Source organism: Protomyctophum bolini, assembly GCF_963924005.1.
Source record: "Protomyctophum bolini genome assembly, chromosome: 1".
NCBI classification, from domain to species: Eukaryota; Metazoa; Chordata; class Actinopteri; order Myctophiformes; family Myctophidae; genus Protomyctophum; species Protomyctophum bolini.
In genome coordinates, this window is record NC_137862.1 from 7633870 (window position 1) to 7650843 (window position 16974).

At 42.5% G+C, this 16974-nt stretch overlaps 1 protein-coding gene across 2 annotated transcripts; it reads right to left on the reverse strand.

The window, feature by feature from the left end:
* Positions 1-1870: 1870 nt before the first annotated feature.
* Positions 1871-15700, reverse strand: kars1 (lysyl-tRNA synthetase 1). 2 transcript variants are annotated; one of them, XM_080768538.1, is made up of 15 exons: positions 15634-15700; positions 13371-13553; positions 12594-12729; positions 12273-12438; positions 10838-10931; positions 10113-10299; positions 9368-9493; positions 7275-7394; positions 6214-6376; positions 5818-5991; positions 5578-5663; positions 5402-5487; positions 4053-4179; positions 3484-3627; positions 1871-2529 (listed from the first exon to the last, which is right to left on the reverse strand). In XM_080768538.1, exons 2-15 carry the CDS (start codon positions 13508-13510, stop codon positions 2443-2445), a joined length of 1836 nt encoding a protein of 611 aa, XP_080624664.1. In that variant the 5' UTR covers positions 13511-13553; positions 15634-15700; the 3' UTR covers positions 1871-2442. The 2 variants fall into 2 exon arrangements, with proteins under 2 accessions (XP_080624664.1, XP_080624665.1); XM_080768539.1 differs by lacking the exon at positions 13371-13553 and having other exon boundaries at positions 15634-15695.
* Positions 15701-16974: the final 1274 nt, after the last annotated feature.

Genomic DNA, 16974 nt, shown 5'->3' on the forward strand with positions numbered 1-16974 from the left:
TTGTGGGTGTGATTGGGGATAGCCATCTTCTTGTTATTGACTTTTTGCTGGCTGCCAAGAGAATCTGCAGTAGCTTTGTGTATCTCGACTGGTTAAGACATTCAATGTGGCCCAGGTACATGGTTGTGAAGTTGAAAGGTATTGGAGTATTAAATACTGAGCACAGTGATTTGTGAATATTGTTCCAAAACACCCCCAATTTGGGGCACCCCCAGAAAATGTGGAAGTGGTTGGCTTTCTTTGCCCCACACTGCCTCCAGCACAGCCTATCGTCCCCTTTGTATTTTTCCTGGTATGGGGTCTTAAAATATCTAATAATATTTTTCCAACAGTGCTCTCTCCAGTCCATAGAACAAGTTGAGGTAGACTGGAACTCCCAGATCCCTCCCCATACTTCCTCTGAGAGTTCAACTCCTGCGTCCCTCTCCCATCTCTCTTTGATGTACAACGTGCTTTCATTCTTAGCATCTGAAATGGCGCCATATAACTCAGAGATGGACTTACTTGGCTCCACTGTGAGAGCTGACTTTAATATGAAAAAGAATTCTGATTCAACTGCAGAAAACTCTTTGAATTTGCATTCTTGATTGATATAGTGCCGCACCTGGAGGTATCTGTAAAAGTCAGCCTGTTCCAGATCATGTTTGCCTTGTTCATTCTTAGTATGTTGTCGTCAATCAAATTGACAGCCGCTAAATAGTTAATTCAATCTTTATTTCAGACTCAGGGTCCATAATATCACATGGCCTACAAAACATCAGTGTTGTAGAGGCAGAGCTATTCTCAAGTCAATGAAAAGGTCAATACCAATAGTGTAATATTTATCTGTAGAAGGAATTCGAAAGAATAAATAGGTTTGTCCACTTTTGGCGTTTTATCTGGAGTTCGTTTTGAAAGTTTACATGGCCCGTTCCGTTTCAAACCTTTCATGTAATTAATCTACTTGAATTAAAATACATCATGTTGCCACTTATCAGAATAAATTAATCAAATCAGCCATCTGTCAACATCTAGCAGGTAACATGAGTTAGATGTGGTACACAATGCAAATAACCAGAACGTAAATGTCAATTGATTCCTCCCCGCAAATGTATATCCGCTTTGCTGTTGTATCCTGACTCACCGGCCAGCGAGGAGCCCACACCAGGACCACCAACATTATATGGTGCCTATTTTGCATCACACACACACACACACACACACACACACACACATACACACTCTGTCTTCTCTCACCCAGCAGGACACCAGCTATAACATTAAGTGTTATTTTATTTTTATTATTTTTATAAATTTCTATCCCACGATTTTGTAACCCAGTTTTTCTTTTCACCCAGTGCCAATTATCTAAGTAATCCTGGGCGCTACACTTCCTCTGCCAACCTGGGGGGGGGCAGCGGACTGACCTCATGCCTCCTTCTATGCATGAGGAGTCCAAGCTGCTTCTTTTCATCTGACAGAGGGGAATTTCCCCGGCCGGACGTAGCGCGTGGAAGGGACACGTTATTCCGACCAGTTCCTTTCCCCTCCATCAGGCGCCCCGGCTGGCCAGGGGGAGGTAGTTTTAGAGACCAGGATTACGGCATGTTTTTGTGAGGGTATCTACCCTAGGGGACACGGGGAGAACATGTGAGGGTACTATCTACCCTAGGGGACACGGGGAGAACATGCAAACTCCACACAGAAAGGCCCTTTCGCCAACCCCCGCCTCGGGTATGGGCACTGATGACGCGGAGGAGGGAACACGCCGCCAGAGCCCACAGTGTCCCCAGCGGGAATCGAACCCAGGACCTTCTACAGTAGCTGTGAGGCGACAGCACTACCCACTGTGCCCCGACATTAAGTGTTATTAAATTATCAGAGAATGAAATTATTCTGAACATTTTTATTATCTTGTAGTTGTACCCACATTGAAGGTTCTTGGCAGAGGAGTGAAACATTACTGCACATTTTGAAAATCCATGAAAAGAACATGAAATAACCATACCTGGAGAAAACAGCAATTGAATTAGCAAAGTAAGGTGTCTACTTGAAGCTGTGTATCTGGTAAGAGTTACAGCATATCTAAACCATTGCAAATAATGATTTATAATGATTTATCAAATATTATATAAAGAGTGTATTCAAATACATTCCTCTGGGTGTGAATGCAAGAGTGGGACAACGCCTTCAGATTATGTATTAACTATCTGAACCAGACTATGGATAAAATGTCAGAACACTCATATAACAAGGATAACATCAGTGTGCATCAGAAATACAAAAGAGGCCAACATTGATTACAGGCATTCACTCGGATCATTCTGAGACAAGCAGGGTTTTTTTCTTTAAATCCGCCCCAGCTAAGAGCATACCATAACAAACAAAATCAGTGAACTCCACTGAAACACAACGCATAGCAGTCGAGTCCCTAACTCCTGCCGAGGCCAGAGGTTCTGCCTTTTACACAGAGGTGCCCTGACTGCCCTCTGTGGGTGCCTTGTTGTTTGTCTGGTCATCAGGCTTCATGGCTGGGAAGAGCAGCACCTCCTGAGAAACCAATAAGATAATTAAGGTGACGCAGCCAGAGCAAGTGTGTGGGCGACCCTAACCTCGCCTCACCAGGCTTTCCACCGCCTCGGAGGAAAGCCTGGTCTCCGTTTCAAAAGTCCGTATGATCCCGCCTGGGGCCGGATGATGTGGTTACGTCATGTTGTAGTATTGTTTTGTAGTCGGAACAGGCGGCAACAACTTCCTTTTCCCTCTCAATAAAAGCTCTCGCTTACGAGAGCTTTTATTGCTTTTAGTTGTAGGCAAACCATTGCCTACAACATGACGTAAGCATATCATCCGGCTCCAGCCCGGATCATATACCGAAATGAAATGGTGCCCAGGCTAGGGCGACCCTGGTTGACCCTGGTTGGGGCCACGCAGTAAAAGTAAATGAATCCACAAAACTAACGTAATTTGTATTGTTGACCTATTTCTATATTAGCGCAACTTTGACCCCTCTATCACATGGAACTATTTTTTGGGCGTAGTGATATGGACACAAAAAACATAGTTCCGTGTGTTAGATGGGTAAAAAAAATAACGAAAGTTGCACTAATATTTTAGAAATAGGTCAACAATACAAATAACGTTAGTTTTGTGGATTAATTTACCTTTACTGCGTGGCCCCCAGTGCCCCCCACAAAATGACCGGAACTACTTGATATTTCACCAAAACCAGAGCAGAACTCCCACCACGGGACTCAGGCAATCAATGAATACAGTTGCAACCACTATATTAATGGCAAGTATTTTCATAGTTTCAAGTTAAAAAAATCTGAACTATCCCTTTAAGTCTCTCGTACACGCACTCACTCACTCACTCAGGCACACCATATTTCATGGTATAGCTCGGGACTTAACGGTTCTGATCCAAATTGCTGGAGGATGTTGCATGCATCATCTTTCCAATAAGATTACCATGCGTTTGTTCTGTATTAACAGTAATTTTACCTTGATGTTGTTAGAGTCTGTGAGGAACATGGTGAGACGATCGATGCCCAAACCCCAACCAGCGGTTGGTGGCAGACCATATTCTAGTGCTGTGCAGAAGGTCTCGTCGATGGACATGGACTCATCATCACCCTCAGCTTTGGCCTGGAAAGAAAAATACATCTCTTTAGTTTAGAGGGTCAAATAACATCCACCTGGAACTTTTAGTGTTTTGCGATTGGACGACAAGAGGGATAGGAGGTATGGAAGAAATAGTTTCACATTACAAATACATGATATAATTAACAGTGCAACAACAGTAAGTGATTACAAACTTGACTTGACAATCTACAATCTATGTCACAATGCTTCGCATGTGAGCTTGTAGATGTGTTTGTAGATCTGCAATTTTCACACTTTACAGTTTACATGATGTACAATTAAAGTGGTTAATCAGGCATAAGTGGTTAATCAGACTAATCAATTAAGTCAATTATTTAAATAAAAAAATCCATTCGAATATTTGGCCATTACAAGATTATCAGATGAATCAAAAAGTAAACAATGTGTCAGTTTCCCGTCATACAGACCATGGCCTGCTGCTCAAAGAGCTCTCTCTGCCTAAACGGATCGTTCAACTCTGTGTAGGCGTTGCAGATCTCCTTCTTCATCACAAAGAGTTCAAAACGCTCAGTCAGGCCTTTGTGAGTTCTGTGCCTGTAGGGAGAGAGACACCAGTATCAGCTGAGATTTGGAACAGGAGCCACATTTGCAATTCAAGGACTCCACAGCCCAAAGCCTGCCAGACCGTCTAAACATTCGCTGTCCGATAATGACTTTGACGAACAAGGCATCAGCATTGTAGCGTTGCCACACAGGTCATGAAGAATTTATTTTAATATCAACATTTAAAAGTGCATGTTGTATTATTTAATATTTCTAATTAACGCCATCTGTAAAGGGTAAGGTCCTATATATTCTGTGCCGTCTACGTTGTGATTTTGTTATTATTTGGGGGGTTTTAAAGATATAATTTGAGTGACATGGGTCTGGAGTTGGATTGACGCCCATAAAGTAGGCGTCGGTTACCGGCCTGAGGAGACCTGACGGGGAGAGACAAACAGAACAGGGAGTCTACGAGGGACCTGGATACGTTTTCTCTTTAATACCTCGTTAAACAAAGCTATAGCTAGAAGAACGATTGCGCTCACGGTTCGAGGAGGCTCGAGACATTCTTCAGCAACTGGTGAGATCGTTCGTCTTTTATTTATTTATTTCGACATCCCGCGAGGATCCGAGGTTTTGTTCTTCCTCTTCTTTTTAGAGTAGCCAGACCTTCAACTGGATTACGTTTGCTATGGGGATGGATTAAGTTTCGTTCATTTACTTTGGAGGGAGTTTTACGTTCGGGAGGGAACTCTGGGAGTGACAAACTTTGTTTGGAAACAACACCACAAAACTACACTAAACAATAAGTGCGGGCGTGCGTGAGACACCGACACTCGTTTCGGTTCATTCACTCATTCATTCATTCAACTCACCGTTTTACCTGTCTGTATAACTTTTGATTTCTTGACTTGAGATAAATGGGTTATAATAACGTGAGCTTTGTTTCTGACTGTTTTCTGCTTGTTTATATAGGCTGTTTTCAGTGTTTTCATTACATTCAACTTTATCAATTGTATCTTAAGAGATCATTCACAACCTGTGATTTAAATAATTAGTAGCAGTGATAGACATATCGGACCGTTACAGCATGTACCAGTTTTCACAGAGCTATAAAAGTGACAACACACTGAACCATGACTATAGCAAAGCTAAATCTCTAGAAAGGAGAAGTAAGTCAAGTGTTGGATCTGCTATCCTGTGATACAATGGCTCCTACTTTGAACAGTATTGAAACTCTTCTCTGCATAGGTTCAAGTTAAAGGTATCTCACCATTTTGCAAGAGGGCTCATGATTTGAGGATGGTCACAGATAAATGTGGGGCTGATACACGTGACTTCGAGGAAATCTCCCACCAACTGCAGCAAAACAGATCAGATTATCTTTGTGAGTATGCAAGTTAAGGAATAATCAAGTCCAGATTGGATGGTATTGGTTCTGTAGAGCACCTTGTCGAGGAGACGGGCCGTTGTTCTGGGTGGAGGACATTCCACTCCTTTTAGGGCACACAAGTCATCAAAGAACTTACGAGTCTCTGAGGAGGAACAAACAGAACTTGTTAACATAAAGTCGGTGATTGAAGAAACGGTGTGTATTCATTTTATGCAATGAATTATGAGGCCAACAGTAAAATATTACTGGCAATTTGAACAAAAAAGAAAAACACTGTAAATTTCTTTCTGATTTACCGTCACTGTCATAGGTGTCGGCAGGAGGGAACTTAACACCCATTTCCTTCTCAAGGTCATGTGTCATGCTCACTCTTCTGAATGGTGGAGTGAAGTCAATCTCATAAGCCTGTCCCTCTGGACCATCGGGATGATACGTTACCTTGTACCCCCCAGTGATGTGCATCACCATTCCTGAAGACAATTAAACAACCACAGAGCTTGATATAGAACAGTATATAACAAGGATTGTTTTCTTTGAGATTAATGTATTTTGTGCATTTTCATTTGTATCAATACAAGTATTTTTTATCATGTATTTTGATTTGCATCATGTATTGATCATGTATTTTGACTGACTTACTTGTGCGTGCATGGTCTGATAAAAATAAAACTAATGAGTTGCCTTTTGCTTACCCGACAGAAGTTTCTCTGTGATTTCCATCAAGTCATGGTAATCTGCAAAGGCCATGTAGAATTCACAGGTGGTGAACTCTGGATTATGAGTGAGATCAATGCCTTCATTCCTGAATTGACGGCCAATCTCATACACTCTGTCTAAACCACCAACCACCAGCATCTGGGGAGAAAAGAAAAATGGTACGCCGTGAGCTCCGCGAGTATTTGGACAGCAAGTTATTTTTAACCACTTAATTAAGCCCTACATACTTTGTCGTATGGTGGTGAATAGCAAAAATAGCCAATCTAAAAGCTCACCCGTGACATACATGTTGTGATTGTATTGCTTTGTAGATAGATAGGGTATTTTGGAACATTTGACTTTTGTCTGAAAATCTTGAAAGTGCCCTGTGATGACGAAAAACAGTCTAAGTCCAAATGTCATTCTGCCCCCTCCACAAAAAGGCCTCGTTGTCCTGACCCCTTATCTATCATTTATACATTATGGATAAATAGTGTGGACTTAAGACTGTTTTTCGTCTGTGGCATTCAAATGATGCAATGACAGAGTTTAGGAAATACTTAGTATCGGACACCTTTATTTAATTTACTAATACTACCAAACTCAATCTAATACAACCAAACTGATATGTATTTGAGCAACATTTTTACATTTTGGACTCCTCGTTAACTTGATGTGAAATTACAACTCAGGATGTTTATATGCAGATTGTTAGACTAACAAAGGACGTACTCACCACATCAACAGTGCACTTAGATGATGTACTAGGATTTATCCTGGAAGTATAACCTTGTGGTAGAGCTCAGGTGAAAGTATTACCTTGTGGTAGAGCTCAGGTGAAAGTATTACCTTGTGGTAGAGCTCAGGTGAAAGTATTACCTTGTGGTAGAGCTCAGGTGAGAGTATTACCTTGTGGTAGAGCTCAGGTAAAGTATTACCTTGTGGTAGAGCTCAGGTGAAAGTATTACCTTGTGGTAGAGCTCAGGTGAAAGTATTACCTTGTGGTAGAGCTCAGGTGAAGTATTACCTTGTGGTAGAGCTCAGGTGAAAGTATTACCTTGTGGTAGAGCTCAGGTGCGATCCGCATGTAGAGGTTCATGTCCAGGTCGTTGTGATAAGTAACAAAAGGTTTGGCCACGGCTCCTCCAGGGATAAGGTTCATCATCGGCGTCTCAATCTGAAATCAAAACAATGCATTTATTAACCCATTTAGGCATGACATAGAAATAAAAAAAGGTCCTCTAAATCATGACAGTTTTCTGAAATACCAATGTTTCTGTATCAGTGAGTGCTCAATATTTCATGTCAAGAACCCCAAAAATTACGTGCATTTGGCCGCCGACCCCCATCTGAAAATGTGTTTTTCCAGGGGACGCCCCAGAAGCAAAGATAGGAGTTAAAAACGTTCGCTCTGAAAGGTTTTTTGTTTTCTTTGCTTGTAGATCTGCTATTTTTCAATACTTCGAACACCAAAAGGGGTTCCCGCCCAAAATGGGTTAAGCAAGGTAGACTTAAAGTAGTAAAGATCACAATGCATGCTCTTCCCCATACATTTCATTGGCACTCTCACATAGATTTCATGACTTTTACTTCCAGTAGGCCAATGAGTTGTTGGTCTTTAAAATAAAATATCAAGCTGTAAAGACCTTGGCAGGGAAGGGACAGACCAAAACAATCCTGGCAGTAAATAAGTCATTTTTAGGTCACATTCACACCTAATTCTTCGGTAGACTCGATGCGAACGGGCGGAGAAGTTGAGCCATTCTGCATATTTAATTTGCTGCGTTTGCCTTCACACTGTGCTGTCATGCGCAGCAATTGGAAACCTAGCAGGGAACTTTATCAATGTGTTGAATTTATAAACTACACAGTGAAATATATAGGCTGTGTGTTCAAAATATATATATACTTTGAGGAATAGTTAGGACGTAAAGTGATGGTAACGTGGTGGGGTGCGCACGCTTTTCCGACACACCGAAGATCCGAAGCGGGGGGACATGCGATGCGATGCGAAAAAGCGATGGTCCGACATGCGCTGCTCCCGTGCTTGCGGTTAGGGTTAGGTTAGGATTGAGGTTTCGGATCAATAGTATGTCGGAACTAAAGCCTGCACCCAACGTGGTTGCAGTGTGTGTGTGTGTGTGTGTGTGTGTGCGGATGTCTACGTGTGTGTGTGGATGTCTACAACTTCACCAACTTGTTTTATAAAGTAGCGGCTAGCCTACTAAAGACTAAATACATTAAATAAACCTGGTAGGCTGGTAAGTTACTAGGAGTAGCCAACTCTCTTCTACGCAAACACACACAACACTTTTATCTGACTCCAGATCTGCGGAGACGCCCGTCAGGATTCCCGGTCCAGGTCTGTACTACGAGTGCAAACACTTTATGCAACCTGCAATAAATGTGCGACGGAATCCCCTCCATTCCCTTGCTCTGTATCCTGCACACTGCATTGTTGGTGTGTGTAACCTTTAGCATAAGCCGCTTATCCCGAAGGTTACACACACGAACAATGGTTACACGTTACACACACGAGCAAAGGTTACACACACACACACACACACACACACATAAGCCTATGATGGTCTGGGTCTGGCCATATTGCAATAAGGGCTTCTATCTCTTCATTAGACCACGTGTGTCCACTTGACATCTTCACACGTCGCTGCGTAATAATAATGCCTTCTCCTTCCTTCTCGTGTGCCAAATATCAAACTTCTTCATCCCACAATATGGTACATTCACTCCCAGTTTAATGCGATTGCATTCACACACCAGCAGCACAGTTACTGTACATAATATGCACTTTAGTTTGCTCCCCTCTTATTTTTTATGCTCCAATTCTCTTTTCTATCCTTTAACTGCACTAATGAGCCTGCGCAATTAATAATTTCACCCACTTTAGTACTAATGTGATGTGACAATAGATGATTGTGATTAAAAAAAATAAACAGCATGATATTTGGACAATACACCTCTAATAGCTGCCTTTGACCAAACTATTTAATATGCATGCATGTGACCTTTTGTGCCACGACGTATTCATGGTGCAATTTATCCAATTGAACCCACTGCTCATATTGTTTCATGTTGCGCTCTATAAACCTCAATTCAGACGTCTGAAACTCTTCCATTGACTTGAATCACCTCCAAGAATCCCAGTTGGTCAAGGAAGCTGCGCAGGTAGGTGATGACTTTGGACCGTGTGATGAACTTCTGTCTCACATAGTCGTTGAGAATCAGATCCAGGTAGCGCTGACGGAACCTGGTCTCCTTTGGAAAGAAAGAAAACAGAAAACATGACGGTGAGAAGTTCTGCTTGTCTTTGCTGGTTCTATGCCTCGTTGGCATGTTAACCCATTCTGACCGGGAACCCATTTTGGTGTTAGCATCATGTTATGCTTTAGCTATTGAAAAATAGCAGATCTACAAGCTCATAGCGCGCCACCGAGTGGCGCGCTACGAGCTTGTAGGTCTGCTATTTTTGAAAAATCGAAGGAACGACTGACATTTTTATAATCTGATCTCAGGTCAGAATGGGTTAATCAGACCAGTGTGTGTCCAGTGGAAACCTCGTATGAATCTGATCTCAGGTCAGAATGGGTTAATGTGGAACCGCTGCAGAGGATATATTGGGAAGCTCCTGAATCCCACTACTCCCACTACAATTTACAATGTAGGCATTTTAGGCCACTACTCCCTACACATGCAACATTTAATGACACTGCTGTGAAACTGAAGGGAATGACCGTACCGAGACTATAATGATGCTTTCCTTTCCTCATGTTTGATTCATGACCTGTTGTGAGCCTTGCAGAACTGTTGTACGGACGCAGCACAAATAACTTGAAATAAGGCATTATGTCAGGACCCAAAAGTGTTAAGCCTTTACCTTGTCTTTGAGACCAAAGTGAAGATGTGGCAACATATGCAGACAGGGTGACAGTAGAGTCATCTCTGTAGGAATGATGCTCAACTCTCCTTTTTTGGTTTTCCCCGGGTTACCACGGACACCCACGATGTCACCACGGCGCAGCTTGTTGTTGATGGCTTCAAAGTCCTCCTCAGACTTGTAGTTCCTTGGCAGGGAGAGAGGTGGATAATAATGAATTGCATTTTTATAGCGCTTTTCCAAGTAGTGCTCAAAGCGCTTTACAACGGTTCATTCATTCATACATTGGGAGGTGAAGCGGCGAACAGTCGACGCCAGCGTCCTCACTTCCCACATTCACACACCAATGGTGGCAAGCTCACACCGACCCACTCATTGGAGGCAATGTAGAGGGTTCAGTGTCTTGCCCAAGGACACTTCGACATGTGGCCAGGAGGAGCCGGGATTCGAACCGATTCATACTCCTATTTTACAGCTGTTTTGGCACTGTAGTGCCGAAATGATTTTGGCTCGTCAGAAATTTTCAGTAGCACAAGAGACGACTTTAGGACGGTACCCACCCCCCCGAACCTCAAATGACGTCACATTGTAGGCTCTACAGCACCGAACCGACTTTTATTCGGCTCTAAAATAGGAGTATGAATCGGCCCTTAGTTAAAACACCGGGTTCCTGTCCAGAATGGGTTAAAAGATAATTGATAATAATAATAAGTATCCTTCAATACCTTGAGGCTGCCATAACTTGCAGCTTGACACCTTCCCCTCGCAAGTCATAGAACAGCAGCTTAGCACCAGATTCCCTCTTGGCATGGATCCGACCTGACAATCATAATATGGGTAATGTAAAAACTTAATGACTGGATAAAAAGGTGGTCCTCCCCCAGGAAATCTGAGAGATAATTTCATTCGCAATTGAATTTATTAAAAAGGGACATTTCACCGCTGGGAAAGAAACTGCAGTCACTCAATATTGATCGTTGATTAGTCACTTTTACAACGAGGATCGTGAACATTTTATGAATTGTCAATTTATTTTTATTTTTTATTATAATAATTATATTATTGTTCCGGAAAAAAACAGATATTTTTTTGCTTGCTTACCTCTCTCTCGTTTTAATATTATCGCTAAATAATCCATCGTGTTCTTATTTTGAACGAGAGGCAGTTGAGAAGTCAGAAATTAACCCATTCTGAACGGGAACCCGTTTTGGTGTTAGCATCATGTCATGCTTTAGCTATTGAAAAATAGCAGATCTACAAGCTCGTAGCGCGCCACCGAGTGGCGCGCTACGAGCTTGTAGGTCTGGTATTTTTTTTAAATCGAAGAACGACTGACATTTTTTCAAATCTGATCTCAGGTCAGAATGGGTTAATCAGACCAGTGTGTGTCCAGTGGAAAACCTCGTATGAATCTGATCTCAGGTCAGAATGGGTTAAGAGCTTAGTATATCCATGAGATCAAAACCAAGGAGAGCGCTCTAGATTAGGATAGACGAGGCATTCTTTCTGCCCACGGTACACTAGGAAGTAACCGGGACCGCTGGTGAACAGAGAGCGAAGCGTACGGTGGCCTTAGGGTAAAAATATATAAAAAATGTAATCTGAATATCGCCTGATATCATTGAAGATGCGCTAGGACGTGTACACACATCCTTTGAATCCGTCGGTTGGATTCCCTAGGACGTGTGGACACGTCGGATGGACGGAACCTGTTAATAAGTCATGTATTTTCATGTTACACCGTGGCTCCTAAGGGGCGAGCCATCTAGAAGAGGGTCTGTTACAGGGTGATGTTACACCGTGGCTCCTAAGGGGCGAGCCATCTAGAAGAGGGTCTGTTACAGGGTGATGTTACACCATGGCTCCTAAGGGGCGAGCCATCTAGAAGAGGGTCTGTTACAGGGTGATGTTACACCATGGCTCCTAAGGGGCGAGCCATCTAGAAGAGGGTCTGTTACAGGGTCATGTTACACCGTGGCTCCTAAGGGGCGAGCCATCTAGAAGAGGGTCTGCGGCTTATCTCACAAACTACTGGACTGATCAGCACAACATATATTGTGCAAGTTATTAGTGGGCAAAGTAATCCTATAGACCCCCAAATATCTTTCCCATATTGTGAACATTTATTTGCTTGAATACTTAATAATGAGATCCAAGTACCTGAGACGTTGAGAACAACGTCTGTTAGCTGGTCTCCAGGCTGTAGATGGTTGTACTTCTCAATGAAGTCTGTGAGTGATAAATCCACATGATATTTGTGTGGGTAAGGGTCCTCCGCTGTGCCCTTCAGAGCTTGGATAGCCTGGCTGCGGATCTTGAAGTATTGCTGCATTACATGGAAAACATTAGCAAATTATCATCACAGAAAGAGAATCACAGGTCGACACTCGACACTGACACAGGTAGCACTTTTTGGCTGGTTTAAAGTGAGGTGACAGAATTAATTGAAAAGGTGTGAAAGTGCAGAGATTCAAAACTCACGTTAGGGTCCAGCGTCTCCTCGTCCACCCCAAGGTCATCCTTATCTCCTTTGTTACTACATTCCTTCTTCTGCTCCACCTTGGCTTCCTTCTTCTCAGCTGCCTTCTTATCAGCTTTCATTCGCCTCTTCTGCTCACTGACGGCAAAGTTGCAGATGAGTTTACAAACTTGTCTGCTAAAGTAGGAACTCTAATTTAATGACATTTACTCACAATTCACTGACTCAATATACTGACATTTATTTTCCATATTTTCCTAATACATTCTACTGTTGTGGTGGGTATAGATTCCAAATTTAAAAGCCAAGCGTGCACTTTTTTTGTTAGCAGAATAACATATGAAACAAATGAAAATGTATTTGTATGCAAGCTAAATTAACCCATAATCCTTTGGCATCATTCAAGTCTTATAGAAGAGTGCACCAGTGAACACCAAAGGAAAGTAGTTCAAAATCATGATAAAATGTAGCATCCCACCCAGAACACAATGGATCCCGCCATAAGGTGCTCAGAATGGTCTTTTAAGACCGTCTTTAAAGAAAAGTATAAATAGTGCGGACTCAGAAAGCGCTACGTGTGAACACAGGATATGGTATTTCCTTTACGTCACTTTGCTTGTCTGGATGACTAAGTGTCTAAGTTTCTTAAACAAGAAGAGTATATTATCGAGCCACTAAAAAGTGGAATGCACTGCAACAATATAAGGGTATGGTACGGGGATGAACTTTGATGACAAAAGGTTGGATGTTTTTCTCACTGGAATGGAAAAGCCACCAACCTTTTGTCACCTCTCCAGCGATTGCCGTAAATTTGAGTCGGAACTGACGCTGAGCAGGGAAGCGTGAATTTTAACCCATGTCCCCTGACCCAAAAGGCTTGGCCCAACTGCCGACTGGCAGCCCTGGCCAGAGACAGCATACTGAAGCAAGTAGGGCACTACTGAGCTGTGAGCTACAGCAACCTGTAGAGACAGACATGCGCAAACAAAACCTTAAAGCTCTCTCTGGCAGATGCAAAGAAATTTCACAAGTGCCGTGTGACTATATTTATAAAGGATAACAACCGTTTACTGATTCATATAAAACGGGAGGCCTATACCGATTAAGCACCTGTACGTCCATTCCATCTTTCAACTTGGTATGTGTCAAGGAACTTGGAAGAAGACAGCCGAAATGCAAGTGACCACAAGATCATTACTGCTTCACGTCATTGTTCCACAGTCTTATAGAATTAAAGTGCCTATTGGACTGCTACTGCTAGCATTTTAATAGGCTCGTAGCAATAAACTGCAGGGGTAGAAGAAAGATTTGTCTTTCAAAAGTGAAATAAAACGAAACCAAGTGAAAGTACTCTGTATTTAAGCGCCTACTCCAGAGCCACTGTGGGTCCTACTCAAGGTATATGAAATGGAGGTAAGGTCACCGTCGTCATTTTCGCTACCACGCAATTCCAGACGGCAGATTAGTCGCACCATGGGAGCTAAACTACACCAGGAAGTCCGGCAGAATGCACTGGAGTCAATGAGAGCTCAGTGACCAGTTCATGGACACTATTTCTGAATGAAAGAGATCTTTCGTAAAGTAATCGCTTCTGGAAAATAACAGAAGACATATAACACATTATTGTCTGCCGTGTTGCTTTTCAATGTGTAAACCGTGTAATTTTATAGAGGTATCTAAAGAGCAAAAAGTATGTTTCTGAACGTGCCAAGTATTGCAAGACTGTCCACCGTTTCCTGTCTGGCAGCCAAATCTCGCGATACCGGCCGGAACAGAAACGATACCTGCTGCTGTTTAAATCCTGTCCACAGTTTCCTGTCTGGCAGGGAAATCCAAGATTCCGAGGCAGAGTGGATTAAAATACTTTTTTTATTGAAAACTATGGGGGTTGTAATTGTTTAGCCTACCCTAATCGGACAAGTGGGGCAGCAGGGAAAGCACCTTAGATTTTGCATGTGTAAACGTTAAGAGTTACTCTGAGGCAAAGCTTTTCAGACAGCAACCAATGGAGCAAGTACCCTAGATGGTTCTGTTATGACTTCTCCTCTGCATGCTGTAGTGTTTAGATGGTTCTGTTATGACTTCTCCTCTGCATGTTGTAGTGTTTAGAATGGTTCAGTTATGACTTCTCCTCTGCATGCTGTAGTGTTTAGATGGTTCTGTTATGACTTCTCCTCTGCATGCTGTAGTGTTTAGATGGTTCTGTTATGACTTCTCCTCTGCAGGTTCTAGTATTTAGAATTAGACTCTTGTAGAGAATGTCAGAATCGATAAATACATCTACGAGTCTAAATCTTAGGCTATATGGCCATTTTATTTCATTAGAGATTGTATTAATGCAATATAGCTAGATTCAACATACTCAACCCTGCACACATTCTAAATATGCCCCAGAAATATTGTACTGAGCTAATAAACTGCTACCACCTTCAATAATAATGATAATAATAGTCTTATTTGTCTCCACGTCATATTTTCTTTGTCATGGAAACAGAACATTTAATTCTACTTGAGTTGGAAGCATTAAGACCCATTTCAACCCTCAATGGCTTCCTTTCTGAAAAATAACGTTATTGTAAAAAGATTCACGCGTTTAGAATAGCTATTTAAAATTAGAAGCGGATGGGAGCTGGTGCCACTTGGACCCGGACGTAACGTAGGACTACAACATGACGTCGACTCAAAGTAGACAGCGGGCGGGGGTCGCGCATGGGGCCGCGGGGCATTTAATAAAATGCATCTAGGATCTTGTAGTTCTACTTTACACGGTAACACCACATAACGAAAAGCAAATGACAACCACAGACACAGAGCACACAGAGGAACAAAACTACATCGCCAACACGCTCAGGCGAACTGCCCTATGGGATATGTAGTCCTTGCGTATGAAACCATATGGTACCCACACTTCGCTCTGACCTGATGCAACACTGTGAAACATTGTCACAAATTCAAGGTGGCCCTTATATGTGCAAAGTACTTACCGGCCATACCGTGTCTATTCATTTCTCATCCTAGAGGGAAATATATTATTTTACTCACTTTTTGCTGATTTTCTCTCCGTCCGGTGCGTCCACCTCTGCAACGTCTGCCATCTTGTTGATGCTATGCACAGAAAGGACAATGCGCATGCGCACTGCGCAGTGCACAAACCTGCGTGAACTCTGATTTCCGGCACTCTGGACGCAAAAGTAGTAGTAATACCATGAGTAAGACTGCCCTCTGGCGTTCATGAAGAAAAGCCAACACATTCTTATTTTGCCAAAGCCATGCTTTATATATAGCCTATGGTTCTTAAATTGATAATAATAGGTCTAATGATTCTAATGATAAAATACTAAACAATAACAACCACAAGAGCAATAATAATTCATATCAGCCAAAACAGTTGTTCTCTCGCTCTATGTTTTATTGTTTCATGTAAACATCAAAACAATTATGGACTGACACATAAATACAAATTTACACAGGGTAAGACTATTCCCAAGAAGCAATTACAGTCGAGGTGAGCCCACAAGTCCCCTCAAACCTCAGTCCCACTGATCAGCATCACTTAATTAGCACCTTTCGGGACCCTCGGTTACCTTTTCTGAACTTTGGAGGTTTACCGCCGTCAGAAAAGGTAACCGAGGGTCTCGGAAGGGGCTACAGCAGGGATACTCAAATAGATTTACCTGTGGGCCACATTACAAAAATGGCAAGGGGCCAGGGGCCAGTAGATAAAATTACGACATTAATGATACTTGATAACTTCTCTCTTTCAATTGCTTTATTTTCGCAAAATGTATCAAAGTATGCAATGTGCATGCACACAATATGTAAATAAATAAATGTGTTACATTTTCTTGCATAAACACAAAGAGCTGTTTCCATAACTGCACAAATTATTGCACATAACATGAGTAGCTGTTATAATAACATAACATGAGTAGCTCTTTGCCTGCCTGCCTGCCTGCCTGCCTGCCTGCCTGTCTGTCTGTCTGTCCATGAGTAGTTATTTGTCTGTCTGTCAATGAGTAGCTGTCTTACTGTCTGCCTGTCTATGAGTAGCTGTCTGCCTGCCTGTCTATGAGTAGCTGTCTGTCTGCCTGCCTGCCTGTCCAATTGTCCATGAGTAGCTGTCTGTCTGCCTGTCTGAGTAGCTGTCTGCCTGCCTGCCCAATTGTCCATGAGTAGCTGTCTGTCTGCCTGTCTATGAGTAGCTGTCTGCCTGCCTGCCTAATTGTCCATGAGTAGCTGTCTGTCTGCCTGTCTATGAGTAGCTGTCTGCCTTCCTGCCTGTCCAATTGTCCATGAGTAGCTGTCTGCCTGCCTGTCCAATTCTCCATGAGTAGCTGTCTGTCTGCCTGTCTATGAGTAGCTGTCTGACTGCCTGCCTGTCCA